Source organism: Phocoena phocoena, chromosome 5, assembly GCF_963924675.1.
Source record: "Phocoena phocoena chromosome 5, mPhoPho1.1, whole genome shotgun sequence".
Lineage (NCBI taxonomy): Eukaryota > Metazoa > Chordata > Mammalia > Artiodactyla > Phocoenidae > Phocoena > Phocoena phocoena.
The window spans coordinates 137229292-137245344 of NC_089223.1; the positions used below are offsets into that span (position 1 = coordinate 137229292).

At 54.5% G+C, this 16053-nt stretch overlaps 1 protein-coding gene across 2 annotated transcripts in view; it reads right to left on the reverse strand.

The window, feature by feature from the left end:
- The window catches only part of RGS12 (regulator of G protein signaling 12), a 90239-nt gene that overhangs the window by 43722 nt on the left and 30464 nt on the right, over positions 1-16053 (reverse strand). For both annotated transcript variants that reach the window (XM_065877403.1, XM_065877404.1), the window contains exon 3: positions 4320-4341. In XM_065877403.1, coding sequence (XP_065733475.1) covers positions 4320-4341 — 22 coding nt within the window. The remainder of the gene's footprint in view (positions 1-4319; positions 4342-16053) is intronic.

The following is a 16053-nucleotide window of genomic DNA, read 5'->3' on the forward strand; positions in this document are numbered from 1 at the left end:
TACCAGTTACAAAGGAACTAACCAGCAAGCGCAGAGCCTCCACCAGACCCCCGTCCCCCTCTCCCAGTACTGAGTCCCGGGACTGAGCCGGCTCAGGCAAGGCCCAGAGTTTATGGAGCCAACGTCAGTGCCCCAGGCTGGTGACAACACCCAGGCTCGGTGGCCAGGGCTCCTCAGCTGCCAGGTGACAAGAAGCCCCACCGCTCGGCCTTCCCTGTCACTTCCTAACCTGCCAGACCCCTTCCTCATGTCCTATCGCTTGGCTGAAGTTGTACTTCGTTGGAAAGGGGCAGACGGAGAAAAGCAGGGCAGACAGATATAAAATCAAAGGCCGTCTCCATTCAGAAAACAAACAACAATCAAAGAATGCACGTCTTTCATCTCAGATATTATTTGATTTCAAAAGGTCCCGGTTTTTATGTTAGAACAATAATCAGAAATATTACAAAGTACTGCTTATTAATTTATGGCAAGAGAGTTTAAAATCTACTTCAAAACGATTTGTCAGACGAAAGAAACTGCACGTGTCCCCGTGGACACTCGGGCCTCGGATGCAGGAGCATCCTACAGCCCTGGCCACACCCCACGAGTCCAGCAGACAGCTCTGCTGCCATGTTTCACAGAATGGGATTCCACTAAGCTTGCTTGCTTGTTTTTTGAGAGGGTTTCACGAAAAAGGAAAAACTGAAAGCCACCGCCCTAACGGCCTAACGCAGGTCTTAGCCCCGAGGCCCCGGCTGCTGTCTGCCATACTGTAAATGCCCGAATTCAATATTCACTTGACAAACACCTCCGTGCCATCGCTGTGCTGAAGCCACCGCGCGAAGGTCACTGTCCAGCGGGTGGAGGGAGCAGACAAGCCAGTGACACCGATAAATAATTAAAATGATGGTACGTCGTCGGCAGTGTCGCAAGGAGATGAAGCCTAGGCTGACGCTCAAGTGAAGGCCGGGGTGGTCAGCGCAGGGCTCCGGGGGGCGCTGCCCCAGGCCGGGGAGACCACGCTGGCAGCGGACAGTGCTGGCGGAGCCCACCGAGACCCCATGCGTCTGAGGGGCCGCGGGAGACTAGGGGAGGAAGCCTGCCAGCCCGGGGGCCGGAGCGAACCGCGAGGGGCGGAGTTTAGGCGGCGGAAGTGGGAGGGGCCGGGATGCAGGGGGCGGAGACGGAGGACGGTCACGGGGAGACCCTGGGGCCACAGCATGCTTGCGAAGAAAGAGCGAGGTTGGAAAGGCTAGGTTGGTATGTGTATGAAGCAGCTAGAGAGGACGTGCCCCGTGCCCCAGACCCCAGACCCCAGACCCCAGGAGCCAGAGCCACGTCCCCCATGGTCACAGCCCGACACGTGCCTGCAGGTGCAGGCGTTTACTCGAAAGCTCCTTAATGCCCCAACTTCCCAACCTCAAAGGGCGGGTCCAGTATCGGCAGAGACAGCCTGGCCCTTCCGGGGTGTGGGAGCTGGGTGGGAGGGGAAGTCCTGGCGAAGCTGCTTGGTACTACAAAGTAAAAAAGAAAGAAAATAAGAGTAAACTTTAATTACAATAAAGCTGCCTTGTGCCAAACCCCCGGTTCAGGGACCGGAAGGCTCTCTCCCCTCTGCTCGGGAAGGCCTTACAATGCCACCAAGCTATGGTCACCAGCTCCCCAGGGTTCCGTTCCCACACTGGGGGATCCGGTGTGAATAAGCGTTTGGACAATTTGCCACAAGGCAGGTCATTGCATTTTTAAGCCTCTCTCACGTGCTAGGATGTTCTTCCTTTTCTTGAGGTAGAATCTGCCTCCCTGGACTCACTCCTGGTCCTGGTTTGCCCTCCACAGAGACTGAACTCTAATCCTTCCTTCACAGGGTGGTCTCTGGCTTTGGGCCACTCTCCTGAGAAATCGAAAAGACACACTTCTGGTTGACAAAGATTGCGAAAGTAGCATTGTCCAACTTCCTTAAAATAAAGCCACAAAACTAACTACATGGTGAGAACACACATAATAAAAGTATAAAGTGTGAAATGAGTCCAACAGTTAAATGAGTCCAAATGATCTCACCGACAAGGTTAACTGAACACAAAATATTTCTGAATGGTGATTTATTAGTCACTCAAACTAGGCCGACGTCTAGGTGAGGCCGTGCAGCTTGTGAAAAGGCTGCTCCCCAAAGCCGGTCCTGAGTCACTGCAGGACTCATTTCCCATAGAAACAGTTTGTTCCTGGAGCTCCCAGGTCCCCAGGAGCCGGAATCTCCTGCTCAGCACAAACATGAAACATCTCTGTGGACACACGTTCTGAGTTTGTGCCTGGACCCTCTCACCAGCCCCGACCGTGGATGGGGTAAGGTGACCCCAGGAAGCATGTGTCAGGAACTGGAGGGTCTAGGGCTGAGATGCGGAGCAGGGCACCGTGAGCCTCGGTCTGCAGTGAGGCAGACCTCAGAGCCTGGGCCCCAGCCTCTTAACTTGGTGTCTATGTGACCCTCTTTCTGCCTGCGTGCTTTTACCTGTAAAGATGGCTGAATATAATACATACCTCCTGGAACTAACGTGCAAAATAAATGAGATCACTTTTTCTTCTTATTTGTAATCAGAAAAGAAATTGAAGATGGAAAATAATAAAAGCATGGAAAAACTCAATAGGACACATACAACTGTCTGGTGCAGTCCCTGAAATTGAAGGCGTGCTCAAGAAATAGCGACCTTGCCCCCTCCCTGCTCTGCCGCAGAGGGACTAATGAGGGAGGGGCCCATCCTGAGTGGCCCGGGGCCTGAGGCAGGAAGAGAAGTAGGGACTTGGGGGTGGGGAGCCCCAGCAGGGCAGGGGGACCACTGCCACCAGCCAGGACACCACTTCCTTAGAAAGGACACAGCGCTGTGAGTCTGGGGCTTCCCACACTTGGGAAGTTTAACTTTCCAAAAATTGTAAAATGAAGCATATAATAAAACTCCCCGGGGTTCCTGCATCTACCGCTGACAGAAGAAACCTTTAGAGATGAATAAAGCTTAATAATTATGATTAAATTGAACATTTTAAATAAACTTCTCAAATGTATAAATGTCCTGCAGAAATGAATGCCTTCTAGCAGAAAAGATGAATGAGCGCACAGGAGGAAGGTGAACGTGAACAGAACACTGTGAAAGCCGCTCACTTGACCCTGGAGTTGGCTACAGGCCCTATCTCCTTTCATTAGGGAAGCTTTTCCCACTCCTAGCCTAAGCTGATTAAATGACATGATTATTGTTGTACATAAGACAGGCAACATAAGTCCTGTTACTAAAAAAGTAAATCCCCAGACACAGACTGTAGGATCTGTCTGGCCTCAGCTTCAGGTATCTGCGCATTTCTTGTACTTCCCACGGCTGGACTGACCCCAGCCGGCGAACGGTGACTGGCGTCACCTTCCAGGCCGAGCCTCGCCACATATCTGCCACCCTGTCTAAGGCTCATGACTGAAGTCTGTAGTTGTTGGACAACAGAAAGCCTTGATTTCTCTTTAGCTTACAATAAAGCGGGTAACGTTGAACCCCGTGACTCCCCAGCTCTGGCAGTACTTGGGACCCACAGCCAGCAAATAAATGAAAATGAAGTGCTGATACATTTTGACAAATTATAAAATTCAACTCTCAACAGACAGAACAGAGTAATTAAAAACAAGTAAAAAAAACCAAAACTGTGAGCATAGGACCTTTATGAGTATTATAAGAAATAAGGAACATTTGGAAGAAACTCTCCAAATCATTTTGGAGGGTTTTTAAAACTCACGGAACTAAAATGCTAAGGGTTACATCGAGAAGTATCTCAAGTGAAGTAGGACATCTCTGGCCATCTGCTTTTCGGGGAAGTCCCATTAAAAGAATCCCCTGAACAAAATCATTTAAAGGCAGAAAGTAAGCTTCCTCTTCATCCCACACCTCTCCAATTATCTACTAAACTTTTCCTAAGAAAGGGAAGTTTAGCAACTGAGCGTCTCACCCGAATTTGCAGAATTGCTCAAATTCAGCGAGAGCTCTACAATCTCCACTTGCTGGTTTACAAGCTAGTTCTACAAGGCAGGCAGCAGGTCTTTACTTGCTGGCACAGGAATGCGAGGGGACGGGCGAGGGTGCTGTCACACCCAGCACGTCCCTGCAATAAACTGCTTCCAAACCCCAGGTGGCAGCCACTGGGAGGAATGGAGCGCTGCCCCCAAACTGGCCTCGACTAAACCCTCCCCCCACCCAGGGATGCAGAATGGCCAAGAAAACATCGTTACAAGTGAGCCAACAGCAAATACACTCCACATTTGAAAACTTTGTTAAAAATAATAAAAATATACATCAGAAATTGTGACTTACCACCATCAGACACAGTTGCAGACTGAAAGAAAAGAGAGAGAGACATGAGTTAATTGGGCCTCATGACAGGTCAGGAGATGACAGCACGTCCACGTGAGGAGCAAAAGCAGACTCTGGCCGTCCCCGTTCTGGGAGCGGGTGTCCAGGAGACCAGCCGCCTCACTGGGGCGCGTCCCTGCGCTTCCTGGGCGAGCCAGGGAGCAGGCCGGGCGGAAGCAGCCCATCTCCACTTGAGGACAAATCCCAACACGTTTGACGTCGCCGTCTTAGTAACAACCTCAGTGAGAACAGTGTTACAAACTTCAGTCTGATCAGCCCGGGCTGGAGTCCGTGAGGCGCACCCACGTCCAGGAGGCAGGCACCCTGCCCACTGTCCGTCCAGGGCCAGGCGCTGCCCTGGGCACATCACAGCCCTGCTCGGCACTCTCACGCCGAGGCCCGGCCCGCGCAGGGGTGAAACCGCCCCGGTGGTAGCAGAGTAGGGGCTCGCCCACAGCCAACCCCGACCACCAGGCCCAGCCACCCTGAGTAGACGGATGGGGACAGGCCAGGACTGGAGGGAGGAGGCCATCGAGGGAGGTCCCGGAACGACAGGCGGGCTGGGCTCCCAAAGAGCTCTGAGCAATCCTCCGATGGGGACAGCTGAGCAAGGCCCCCTGGGGACCCACCTGCGGGTCAACAGTTCTGAGGTTGCAACCTAGGGAAGGTCACCTGGGACATGGAGGGAGAGGGCTCCAGAGAAGGAGTCGGGAAAGGGAAAAGCTGGGCGGAGGCAGGAGAGGGTGTCGGTGGCACAGACACCAGGGAGCCTTCACTGCGGGAAGGGGAGCGGGTTCAGTGCAGGGCAACCTGCTGCCTTGTTGACATGTCCTGGTCACAGCACAGGCACAGCTCCGAGAGCAGCGGGCAGGCGGGGCCCCAAGGCAGGGACAGGGGCCAGCGGGCCGTTGGTGCGGTGCCGGGCACCGGAGCGGACGTGCTGCCCTCTGCGTCTTTGCCCAGCGCTGGGCTGGGCGCAAGGAAACCTCCCAGCCATGCCCTAAGAATAAACCCAGTGCAGAACCCCCAGGCCTTGCACGCCTTCCTCTTTGCAGAGGGAAGGGAGACCGGAGTGCATGGCGTCGGGGGTGAACGGGGAGCCCCTTCCCAAGTTCTGGGCCCCCCCCAACAAGCAGAGGTCATGTTTTAAGACCCCTAAGGCCAAAGCCAAACAAGTGAGGACAGAGATGCCCCAGATTAGCTGCTTCCGGTGGAAGCCCCATCCCCCCGGGGGAGAGAAAGCACGTATTTGTGGCCGAATTTTGAAAAGAGCCACCACGTCAATTGCATCCCCTACTCACTGTTTGGCCCTCCCGTCGCCAGCGCCAGGGCCCCCCAGACCTTGCCTCCTCGACTTCACGGAAGACAAGGGACCCTCTTGGTCGCAGCCCCTCACCTTGTGGGACTTACACCTACCCTCCTGCCCCCAAGGGTCTGTCCTCTGACAGCGAGAAGAAGAGGCTTCCTGACGGTTTTAGGATGGGGCTCGTCAGCGTTTCATACCATCATGAGCCCTCGGTCAGAAATACTCTGGAACTATAACCCGGTACCTTATCCGTATATGTCTCAATAGTAAACACACAGGCTATCGTGGGTCCAGCTTTGAAACCTTCATCTTGCCAGACAGGCAGGCAGTGAGCAGGCCCCAGCAAGCCACCAGCCCTCACACGCCAAGGGTCTGGTTTTCACCAGAGAAGCGCAGGGTGAGTCTCCTTCCCAGGGCGGATGAGTGCACTGTGGGAGGCTGTCCTTCTGCCCGTGCTCACAACAAATCACCTACAAACGTGTTGTAATTAAATAATATCAAAGGCAAATTACTCCCTGGAGATTATGAGAAGAAAATCTGCAAGGCCATACACAAAAGCAGAAATACTATCAATAATAATTTTGAAAAATAAGTCATAAGATGCAAAATCCACGAATGTGAAGGACGTGGCTCACTTCATGTTACAATCGTGACTAAAACTAAAGTCTCAGGCTTTAGCAGACTGAACAAAATGCACTAAAAAATCTCACACGTATCCCCAAAATGAACTGAACTCAAGATCCAGGAAACAGGAGTGTGCCTGAAGCCAAGAAGGAGGTGGCAGCTGAGTGCAGGCAGCCCACGGGGAGGCGGGGTGGGCTGGGGAGCGTGGACACGGCGAGCAGGGCGGGCTCAGCGCATCTGAAGAGGCTCCAGCTGGGGGGCTGCCAGATTCCAGCGTGGGGGGCCACCAGACTCCAGCGTGGGGGGCCCTCTGGTGCAGTTGAACAGATCCAGGTAAAGTTCCCCAAACGTGCTTTTAGAGCAGTTTTAGATTTATAGACACATTGTGAAGCTAGCACAGAAACAAACATGCTTTCTAACATACTGCTGCTCCACAGAAGCAAGGGGAACCCCTGAGGGAGGAGAGAGGGGGAGGGAACGGAGAGCAGCCGGCAGACGCCAAGGTCGCCAGGCGGGACGGGACGCAGGGCTGAGCGGCGCGTGTCCACTCACTCAGACGCTCGTGGGGCAAAGAGCCCCAACTCCGGCAGCCACAAACCAAATCCTCCGGGAAGGCCCACAGGAGTTCCTAGAGTGTGAGCCTGCCCATACGTGAGCTCACAATTCAAAAATCCGCCCCCAAACCCAAGGAAACCCCACCACAAGAAAGAACCAGCAGAAATAGCAATTAACAGAATCTCAGACACTGGAAGGTTCTAATACAGATGTCAAATAACCATCTGAAATTGTGAAGAAATAAAAGTTGCAATAAAGAAAAGAGGAAGTAAGGTGGTAGATATGAAAAATAACCCAACAGAATGATTGACAATGAGAACTACAACTGCTGAAATTAAACACTCAGTAGAGAGGTTAACAGAGATTAGAGGTTGAAGAGAAAATTTGGGGATTGGAAGACAGACCTGAAAGAAATCACACGGATGGCAGCACAGAGAGGAGGCACAGGAAACAAGCAGCAGAGACTAGGCTGCACTGGGAGGGCGCACAGAGAGGAAATCCTGGTCAGCCTGCAGCAGGGCCAGCGAAACCCCCTCAGGAGTGAGAGCTGCTCTGCCCACAGGCCATCCCTCCGGGAACTTCTCCACGATGCCCACCAGGAAGAGGCATCCTGGGTCCAAGTCTCAGTTGTTCCGCATTTTCCAGGAGGGACTCAAAGTCTACAAGCCACAGCCTCAGAGCATGTACTTCCTTCCCTTTCCCCACTTTGGGTAGCTGTGCCAAGAGTGCCTTCCAAGTACTAGGCATCTGTGGAGCCACAGGCTGGTGGCCTCTGTGTGCTGAGGGTTCTCCCCGAGCGGCCGGATATCCCCGCCCACCCAAGGCCCTAAGCTCTGCACAGAAATCCTTGACGAGAGGCAAGTTCACTCTGGGATGGCTCCTGACACGAATCAATGCAGAAGGATCACCGGAACTAGGTACGCAGCCCTGCCTCGCGTCTCCCACCTTCTCTATTCGCGACCTGTTATCCTGGCAACTGTCTCCATCCCAACCAGACGTTAATCGGAAAGTAGAGCTCTATGGAGACGCACCTTAATATCACTTGGACACAAAACTACTGCCCCCTCCAAGTTTCCATACTTTTGGGAAGTCGATGATGACTTCCTGACCAGATTACTTAATTTGCAAATAATGTATAATTATCATTAACCTAATTCTCCCATTTACTCTCTAATATTTATTCTATTTATAAGCACACACCTGGGAGTGACAGAGCTGGGCCATCACGTGAACCGACATGAGATATCCCCCAAAAGGGCCCGCTGGATCCCTAGTCAGCGTCTGATTCCTTGGCCGTTTTGAGAAGGATACGGAAGCAGGCTACGGAGCACATCGCAGGGGCTTCAGTATCAGAGGAGGTGAGGCTGAAAGAGGTGACACAGCGCAGCACAGGGCGACGGATGCCGTCACGGGAGGGGGCGGGGGAGGGGGCCAGTGCCTGGCGTAGGGGTAGATGAGACGGTGCAGGCAAGCAACCTGCCGACGACAGCCTTGGGGGAAAGGCAGGCCACCCCCAAATCGTTTCTATTGACCTTGGGATCGGCATGTCCAATTCTGACCCAATTGACCTTGTTGAGCCTGGCTTGCACTTTTCAAGCACATCCTGGTTGACGGGGGAAGCATCGAAAATGGCAAACATTCAGAAAGCCCCATAGATAATTCCCAAAGAAGATCCCCCACAAAGGGTGAGAGGCACTAACTGCAGCTCACCGTGGCTTTTAAAGTCAGGCACCCCCAATTTCCTGGCCTGCTTAGAGCACTATAAACCTTTTCACAAACTAAAACTTAACTCGCCTAACGTTTGTTCTGTTACGCAGTATAATTTGTATCAACGCGTTTTCATTAGCCTGAACTCCTTGGGTTCTTCCCACGTTCCCATATCACACGCTCTTCTTACAAAAACTGCAGCTGCAGAAAACAAGCTGCCGGTTAAAAGGTGCCGGAAAGTGAGCATTTTTCTGTGCTTGCAGTTTAAACACATACCATAACTAAACAGCTCTAAAAAGGTCTATGATATGTCTCCAAGACTGCGGTTTACACTAACGTAAATACATTTGCTTTTAAAAGCTTACAAAGTATTTTCGATACGTAATTTAAGTTCAAACAATCTCCATACCTCAGGTCAGCCTCTTAAACCTGATAGTTCAGTGTTAGCTGATTTGGATCTATTCCCAGCAGGAAATGTGTCTGGGCCACACATGTGCACAGATATTTTATTTTTAATTAATGTTTGGAACGTTCTAGATAATTTCTATGAAGAGTGCTATATGATTCTGGTTTACCAAGGCCGAGTCTGTCAGTAACAGTTGACAATAGCAGTTATGAGAATATATCATTTTCTAATGACGCGATACATAGTAATATACAGATATATATTTTCAATTTTGAGCTACTGACAAAATTTCCTACTTTGAACATAAGAAATATTAAATAACCATCTCTGGTTCTTAAAATAAGAGACCAAAGGCTTGTAACTTGCCTAAACATTTTGAAAAAAGAGATAATCCCAATGATGAAAGCCTTAAGAATCTAACAATTCAATTTGCATCTAATTTATATTTATTTGGCCTTTTAAAAGCTTGATCCCCTTAGTTGTTTTTTTTTAATATTTATTTATTTGATTTTTATTTGGCTGCACCGGGTCTTAGTTGCGGCATGCGAGATCTTTAGTTGCGGCATGAGAACCCTTAGTTGCGGCATGTGGGATCTAGTTCCCTGACCAGGGATCGAACCCAGACCCCCTGCACTGGGAGCGCGGAGTCTTAGCCAATGGACCACCAGGGAAGTCCCGATCGTCTAAGTTTTAAAGCGACTGCTCGCTGGGCGGAGCACAGAAGACAGCAGGTGGTATGGGGCAGGAAGACCACAAGGGGCGGGATGAAGGGCCATCGGACAAGGGACGGAGGGCCACTCTGCTGGTCCCACCCACATGCCAGCCTGCCCTCTGCTCCGAGAGCTCAGGGGCCTTCACAGCAGGCCACGACCCTCCAAGGAGCTATCAAATCAATTCACTGCATCGTTAGCAGCATTTGTGAAGAAATGAGATAAGATGGGATAGAACAACGTGACAGCAAAACACCACGAATGCCCCGGGGTCTCCGCTGTTTTAGAGCCCGGCCTCACGCGCACGCGAGCACACACACCCCGTGTGTCCTGATGTGACACGCATCTCCTGCGCAGGCTGTAGTCCTGGGGTGGTGCGTGGAGAGCACCTGTGCAAACGTGGGGAAGCCGTGTGTGAACGGCTCTGAGAGCAGAGAGGCAACCTCTCCCTCCCCTTGGCCTGGAGCACCCCAACCGGTCCCTAGCGCTCACCTGCAGCCTCACCTGGAGAGCCCACTACCTGGGCTGCAGCTTCACCCACGCCTTCTCCAGAGAAGCCTTCCACAGCCACGATGCCCAGTACTCCGGTTACATACAGGACACAGGGGTGACCTCCCATAGACCTCAAGGGGCCCGAACCAAAGGGCAGTGCCCGCGCCCCAGCCCACCCAGGATCCACAGCATTGCACACACACACCCCGCACTGTTCCTTCCCAGCAGTTTCAGCCAGAGGTAGCTGGACACAAGGCTCACATGCAGCAAGGAAGAGTTCTAGGTTCAAACCACGACTTCCCAGCAGAGGGTCTCTGCAATCCAGAGGCTGTGGTGACAGCAGGACGACAGCACCACAGGTGTGTTCAGCGCTGCCCAGCGACCAGCGGGGTGGCCGGACACAAGGCGGGCCGGGGCTCACCAGGCAGCTCACAGCGCTTCCTGTGAGGGGTGGGGACAGGCAGTGGGGGCCTGCAGTCGGAGGGCGCAGGGGCCCCGGCTCAGAATGCAAGCTGTGCGTCTCCTGTGTGTGTGTGTGTGTGTGTGTGTGTGTGTGTCCCAAAGAGCTCTTCAGTCTCCAATAAAATCAGAAGAAACCGAAAACCCACAATCACAGCATTTTCCTAAGAATTTAACAGCAAGTATTTCCACTGTGCCCTTGGAGAAGCCTCAGACCATTCATTACAAAAACTTAAAAGCCCAAAGGAACACGGACGAGGTAGCACACGGGTGCCACACCAACGCTAGGGGTTTGGGGTGAGCATCCAACTTTACACGAGAACCCTCTGGCCTCACTGCTGAGATGAAGACGAAGACCCCCTCCACACTGGCCAGCCCAGCGGAAGAAAGACCCGCATCCCCACCGTGTAGACAGGGCGGGAAGTCTCAGAGAGTCTGGGACAACTTTCATGTCTGCATCCCCACAGGACAGCCGGACTCCTGCAAGTCAAGTTAACGTAAACGCTGGCCTCCTGGGATGCCCTGGGCAGGAAGTGGCACTGAGTATAGCCTCAGACAGGCTCGCTCACCGGGAGCTCCTTCTGGATAAAGAGTCCACAGAATCCGAAGCCCCCTCTCTTCTGAACTTGGAGCCCAAACCCAGGAAACGTTTGAAACGTTTTCTCATGGAGGCCAAGATGCAGCCACCACCTGAAAACCTCTACTCGGCAGAGCTGGAGCCCCTGCTCCCCAGGCGGGCCAGGGGCAGTGGCAGGGGGCGCCGGCCCTGGGGGTCAGGCAGCATGGGAAGTGGGGAACGCGCTGGGATGGCTTCCACTCACTCAACAAAACGCGCACTCCTCCAGACGCAGGGTGCCTACCACAAACCTGCAACCCAGGAGCTTATGCGAGGGGCTGGAGATTAATCCAGAAAGTCAAGTCCCCACCGTCCCGGGGAGGCAGGTGTCCCGGAGCGCATGGCACAGAAGGGGGCCAACGTGGGGCAGAGCGAGCAGGGCCCCCAAGGCCCCAGGCGGGAGAGCCAGCGGGCGAGGAAGTATAAGGTCAGACAGACTTGGAGGGTCTCGGAGGGTCGAGCCCAGGGGCCTGCTGACCGCAGGGCTCCGGGGTCGGGGACCCCGGCAGGAGCAGGGCTGGGCCCTTCCCCCAGGCCTCCCGCACGTCCTAAGGGACGCATCTCCAGATCTGCAGAGGGGGGGTGGGGAGGGCAGCCTCGAAGTAGCAGCAGGACGCTGGGACGCAGACAGGTCCTGCTGTTTCAGGAGGGGGTGGGCCCAGCTTCCACACCTGCCAGATGAGAACCGTGTGCTCAGCGTCGAGGGGAGAAGCGCTCACTGAGGGGACCCGGGAGAAAGGAGCCGCCTGCGGCCACGCAAACAAACAAGAGAAAGTAGGGACAGGACGCAGGGGAAGCCCAGTTCCAGGTGACCCAGCCCCTTACAGAAGAAAGGGAAGATGTGAACGAAAGGGAAGATGGTCATTTCCCTCAAGTATGCTAGGAGGCCTTCTTCTTCTACGGATAACAAGAATCAGAGCGTTAAAAAGGGAGAGAAGAATTTGTGCAGTCCACAGGTCAAGTGGGCTACAGTGGGCGGTCCTGGACAGACCAAAGCCACCGCCCCATGCAGTTTTCCGGTGAAGAGACCTGGGGCAGAGCAGGCCTGAGCGACTGGGGTGCACCCAGCACGACGGGATGCCCGCTGGCAAAGACCGCTCGGCACGCAGCCCGGTGCCACCCCGGCTCTGGTCAGGACCACCCAGGGCGGCAGAAGCAGGAGAAGCCGACGTGGGGGGAGAGGCCAGTGAGCACAGGTCAGCTCATCTGAGCTAAAAAGAAACTTGTCAACTGAAGGGCTCCCTGAAGCTTCTCCCGGAGAGGTTCAGAGAGCGGGCCCCGCGCCTCAGACACGCCAGCCCACAGAAGGGCGCGAGCTCAGACCTGCCCCTGCCCACGCCGCCCGCAACCAGCAGAGGGCCAGCCGGGGTCCTGCCGTGCGCTCTGCAGGGAAGGGAGCTGCGGCCCACGCCTGGCCACCCTGCGCCTCCCGCTTTGGGTCCTCACTGCCCCAGCACACGGAGCTGCCTTCCTCCGGGGCTCCTCCCCGAGCAGCGGCCCACGCCTGGCCACCCTGCGCCTCCCGCTTTGGGTCCTCACTGCCCCAGCACACGGAGCTGCCTTCCTCCGGGGCTCCTCCCTGAGCAGCGGCCCACGCCTGGCCACCCTGCGCCTCCCGCTTTGGGTCCTCACTGCCCCAGCACACGGAGCTGCCTTCCTCCGGGGCTCCTCCCTGAGCAGCGGCCCACGCCTGGCCACCCTGCGCCTCCCGCTTTGGGTCCTCACTGCCCCAGCACACGGAGCTGCCTTCCTCCGGGGCTCCTCCCCGAGCAGCGGCCCACGCCTGGCCACCCTGCGCCTCCCGCTTTGGGTCCTCACTGCCCCAGCACACGGAGCTGCCTTCCTCCGGGGCTCCTCCCCGAGCAGCGGCCCACGCCCGGCCACCCTGCGCCTCCCGCTTTGGGTCCTCACTGCCCCAGCACACGGAGCTGCCTTCCTCCGGGGCTCCTCCCTGAGCAGCGGCCCACGCCTGGCCACCCTGCGCCTCCCGCTTTGGGTCCTCACTGCCCCAGCACACGGAGCTGCCTTCCTCCGGGGCTCCTCCCTGGGACGCACTGCTCAGCTTCGCATCCTCTCAGCTGCGCCTGGACCGCGCCATCCCCTCAGCGGGCGCCCGCAGCCTTGACCGCCATGCAGCCCGCCCGCTGCGGCCGGTCCTGACACCTCCCTGCTCAGCGCCGCCCAGAAAAGACTATTGTACCGTTTTTTACAGGGCAGCCTTTATTTTCAAATCCCACCCAGAGCCCAGCGCACGCAGGGGTAAAGCCCCCGGTGTCAGGCAAGCTCTCTCCCCGGGACTCCAGAGCCCAGAGGCACCTGCCTGGGCAGAGGGAAGGCCGCACGGAGCTGCCACACCCGACTCTCCCAAAGACCGCCCAAGTGCGACGCGGCAGAACCTGTATGCACGCCCGGGACCCACAGGGCTGAGCGCCCTCCCGGAGCAGCCGGGCCACCGGAGTGGACGCCCAAGCAGGCCAGACATCTCCGCCCGGCGGCACTGGGTGCTGTGGACACGGACTGTGGGTCTGGCGCAGTGAGAGCAGAGCGGGGACGCAGGGTCAGGTCGGCCGAGGTGGTGCCCACGGCGGTGCCCGGGGCCCCGACCTCACGGGGGGCTGCTCCCACAGCCCAGAATGTGGTGTGGAGCCTGCCGCGGGCTGTGGTGGCGCGTGGTCACCAAGCTCTCCGGCCCGGCCCTCTGCTTGGTAGGGTTGCCTCGCCGGACGGCACATGGCCAATTCTGCCGCAGCCCTCCTGGGCCGCAGCCCGGCCACAGCACGGAGCACCGCCGCGGCCCCCCACCCCAGTGAGCCAGTCAGACACGGCAGGGGCGCTCGGGCACCGCTCCAAGGTCCGCAAGGGGGTCCAGAGAGGGAGCCCACTAAGCTTTCCTTCTTCCCGCAACAATTTCTTGCGCCTCCTCAATCTGCGATCTTACTAGCCCCTGAGGCTGTAACAGCCCATCGTAGTGTGGTTTAAATAGGACAGATCGCGTTGTTTTGGCAAAGGGGCAGATACATTTCAAAGTCTACTTATGTTGGACCTCATTCCTAAAAGATGCGGAGGGCTTCCCTGGTGGCGCAGTGGTTGAGAGTCCGCCTGCCGATGCAGGGGACACGGGTTCGTGCCCCGGTCCGGGAAGATCCCACATGCCGCGGAGGGGCTGGGCCCGTGAGACATGGCCGCTGAGCCTGCGCGTCCGGAGCCTGTGCTCCGCAGCGGGAGAGGCCACGGCAGTGAGAGGCCCGCGTACCGCAAAAAAAAAAAAAAAAAAAAGATGGGGAAACCAACAGGTTCATCTGGCCAGTGAGGGCCTTGCGTTCCTGCCAGGTCCACATCCATCAGCTTCCCTGTGCGCTTCTTAGATGGCTACGGGAGATGTCTCCTCTCAAGGCTCACGGGTTCTCCTCTCCAAGATGGAAGGCGCTACGAGAGACACAGCGCCCTTCCCAAGTCACATGCACACTGTGGACGGGGCCCTAGGGTTCCCGTGACACACCCATGGTAGAAATGGACAATCTGAGGCTCGGGGGAGGCACAGAGCCGGCAAGGGGAGGGCGGCCTTCCCACACGGGCCCCCAGCCCTACTGCCCTTCACCCCAAGACGTCTCTCACTAGGACTGACCTGGAGGCCACGGTGCTTTCTGCCCCCTTTCCCACCGGCCCGCGGGCAGAGCCGGCCAGAGCCGGAGGACTGCACACTGCCCTACCACCTTCCAGCCCATTTCCTATTGCTTAAAATATGACCTTACCAACCAGATTTTGTTATTTGCTGGGTTGAGCATTTGCAAAATTTCAAAATGAATCCAAATCGTTTATGTAGGCAAGGAAAAGGCAGATTTCTAGTGATTTTTTTTTCACTCAAAAAACATTTTCTAAAACTTGCTTCTATATACCATGGGAACGAAAATGCAGCCTACATATATGTACAAGTTAGTAACTGGTCAATTGGTGCATATATCAGACACAGTGTATCCAAAGTTCCCTCTTCCACCAGGACGTGAAATGGAATGGACAGGAAACGTCAGTACTCCCGCAGAGAGGGCCAGAGGCAGGCAGGCAGCAGGCTCTCCCGTAAACATCGAAGCCACCAGCCCACCCTCACAAGTGAGTTTTATCAGTACAAAGGAGTTTTCAAAATACATAGTAAATATTTTTAAAATCCATTAAAATCTGCACTTCCTTCACAGGCAGGACTCTTGGCCTGTCCAGCAGACCTACTTCTATTTTCTATTTAAAGGGAATGATGCAGTCATTTTCCTAAACCCAACACCCAAACCAGTCACTTCTGAGCAAGGAGTTCCTCCTGCTGTTCTCGACAGAAGGCTCTAACTAGACATCAGGAGAACATTTTAAGATGAAACAACTCTCAGAAAAGAATGAATTTCAACTGGTACCCAGTAACTGGGAACAATCTTTTGTAAATAATTTAAATTTATGTTTGCCTTTACATCAACACAGCACAGCCACAAGAGGAAATTAAAAATTATTTTTTTTATTTAATCTCAAATCTTTTAAAAACATTTTATAGTAAGTTCAACTCTATAAGCTTAGATACTAATCAATCATTCCACACGATTGCCGGTAAGTAGTTCCCCATGTATGTATATGAAGCGGAACCAGCTCATTACATTTTAAAATGCTAGATATATGCAACCAAACCACTTTGCTGTACAGCCGACACTAACACGTTGTAAATCCATTTTAAAAAAGAAAACTACACTTCAATTTTAAACAAGAGAAAATGTTAGCTATGAAACAGTAATTTAAAGAGTAAGAAAAACTGTAATACAGGTATCTGGTCGAAACTGAATATCTCA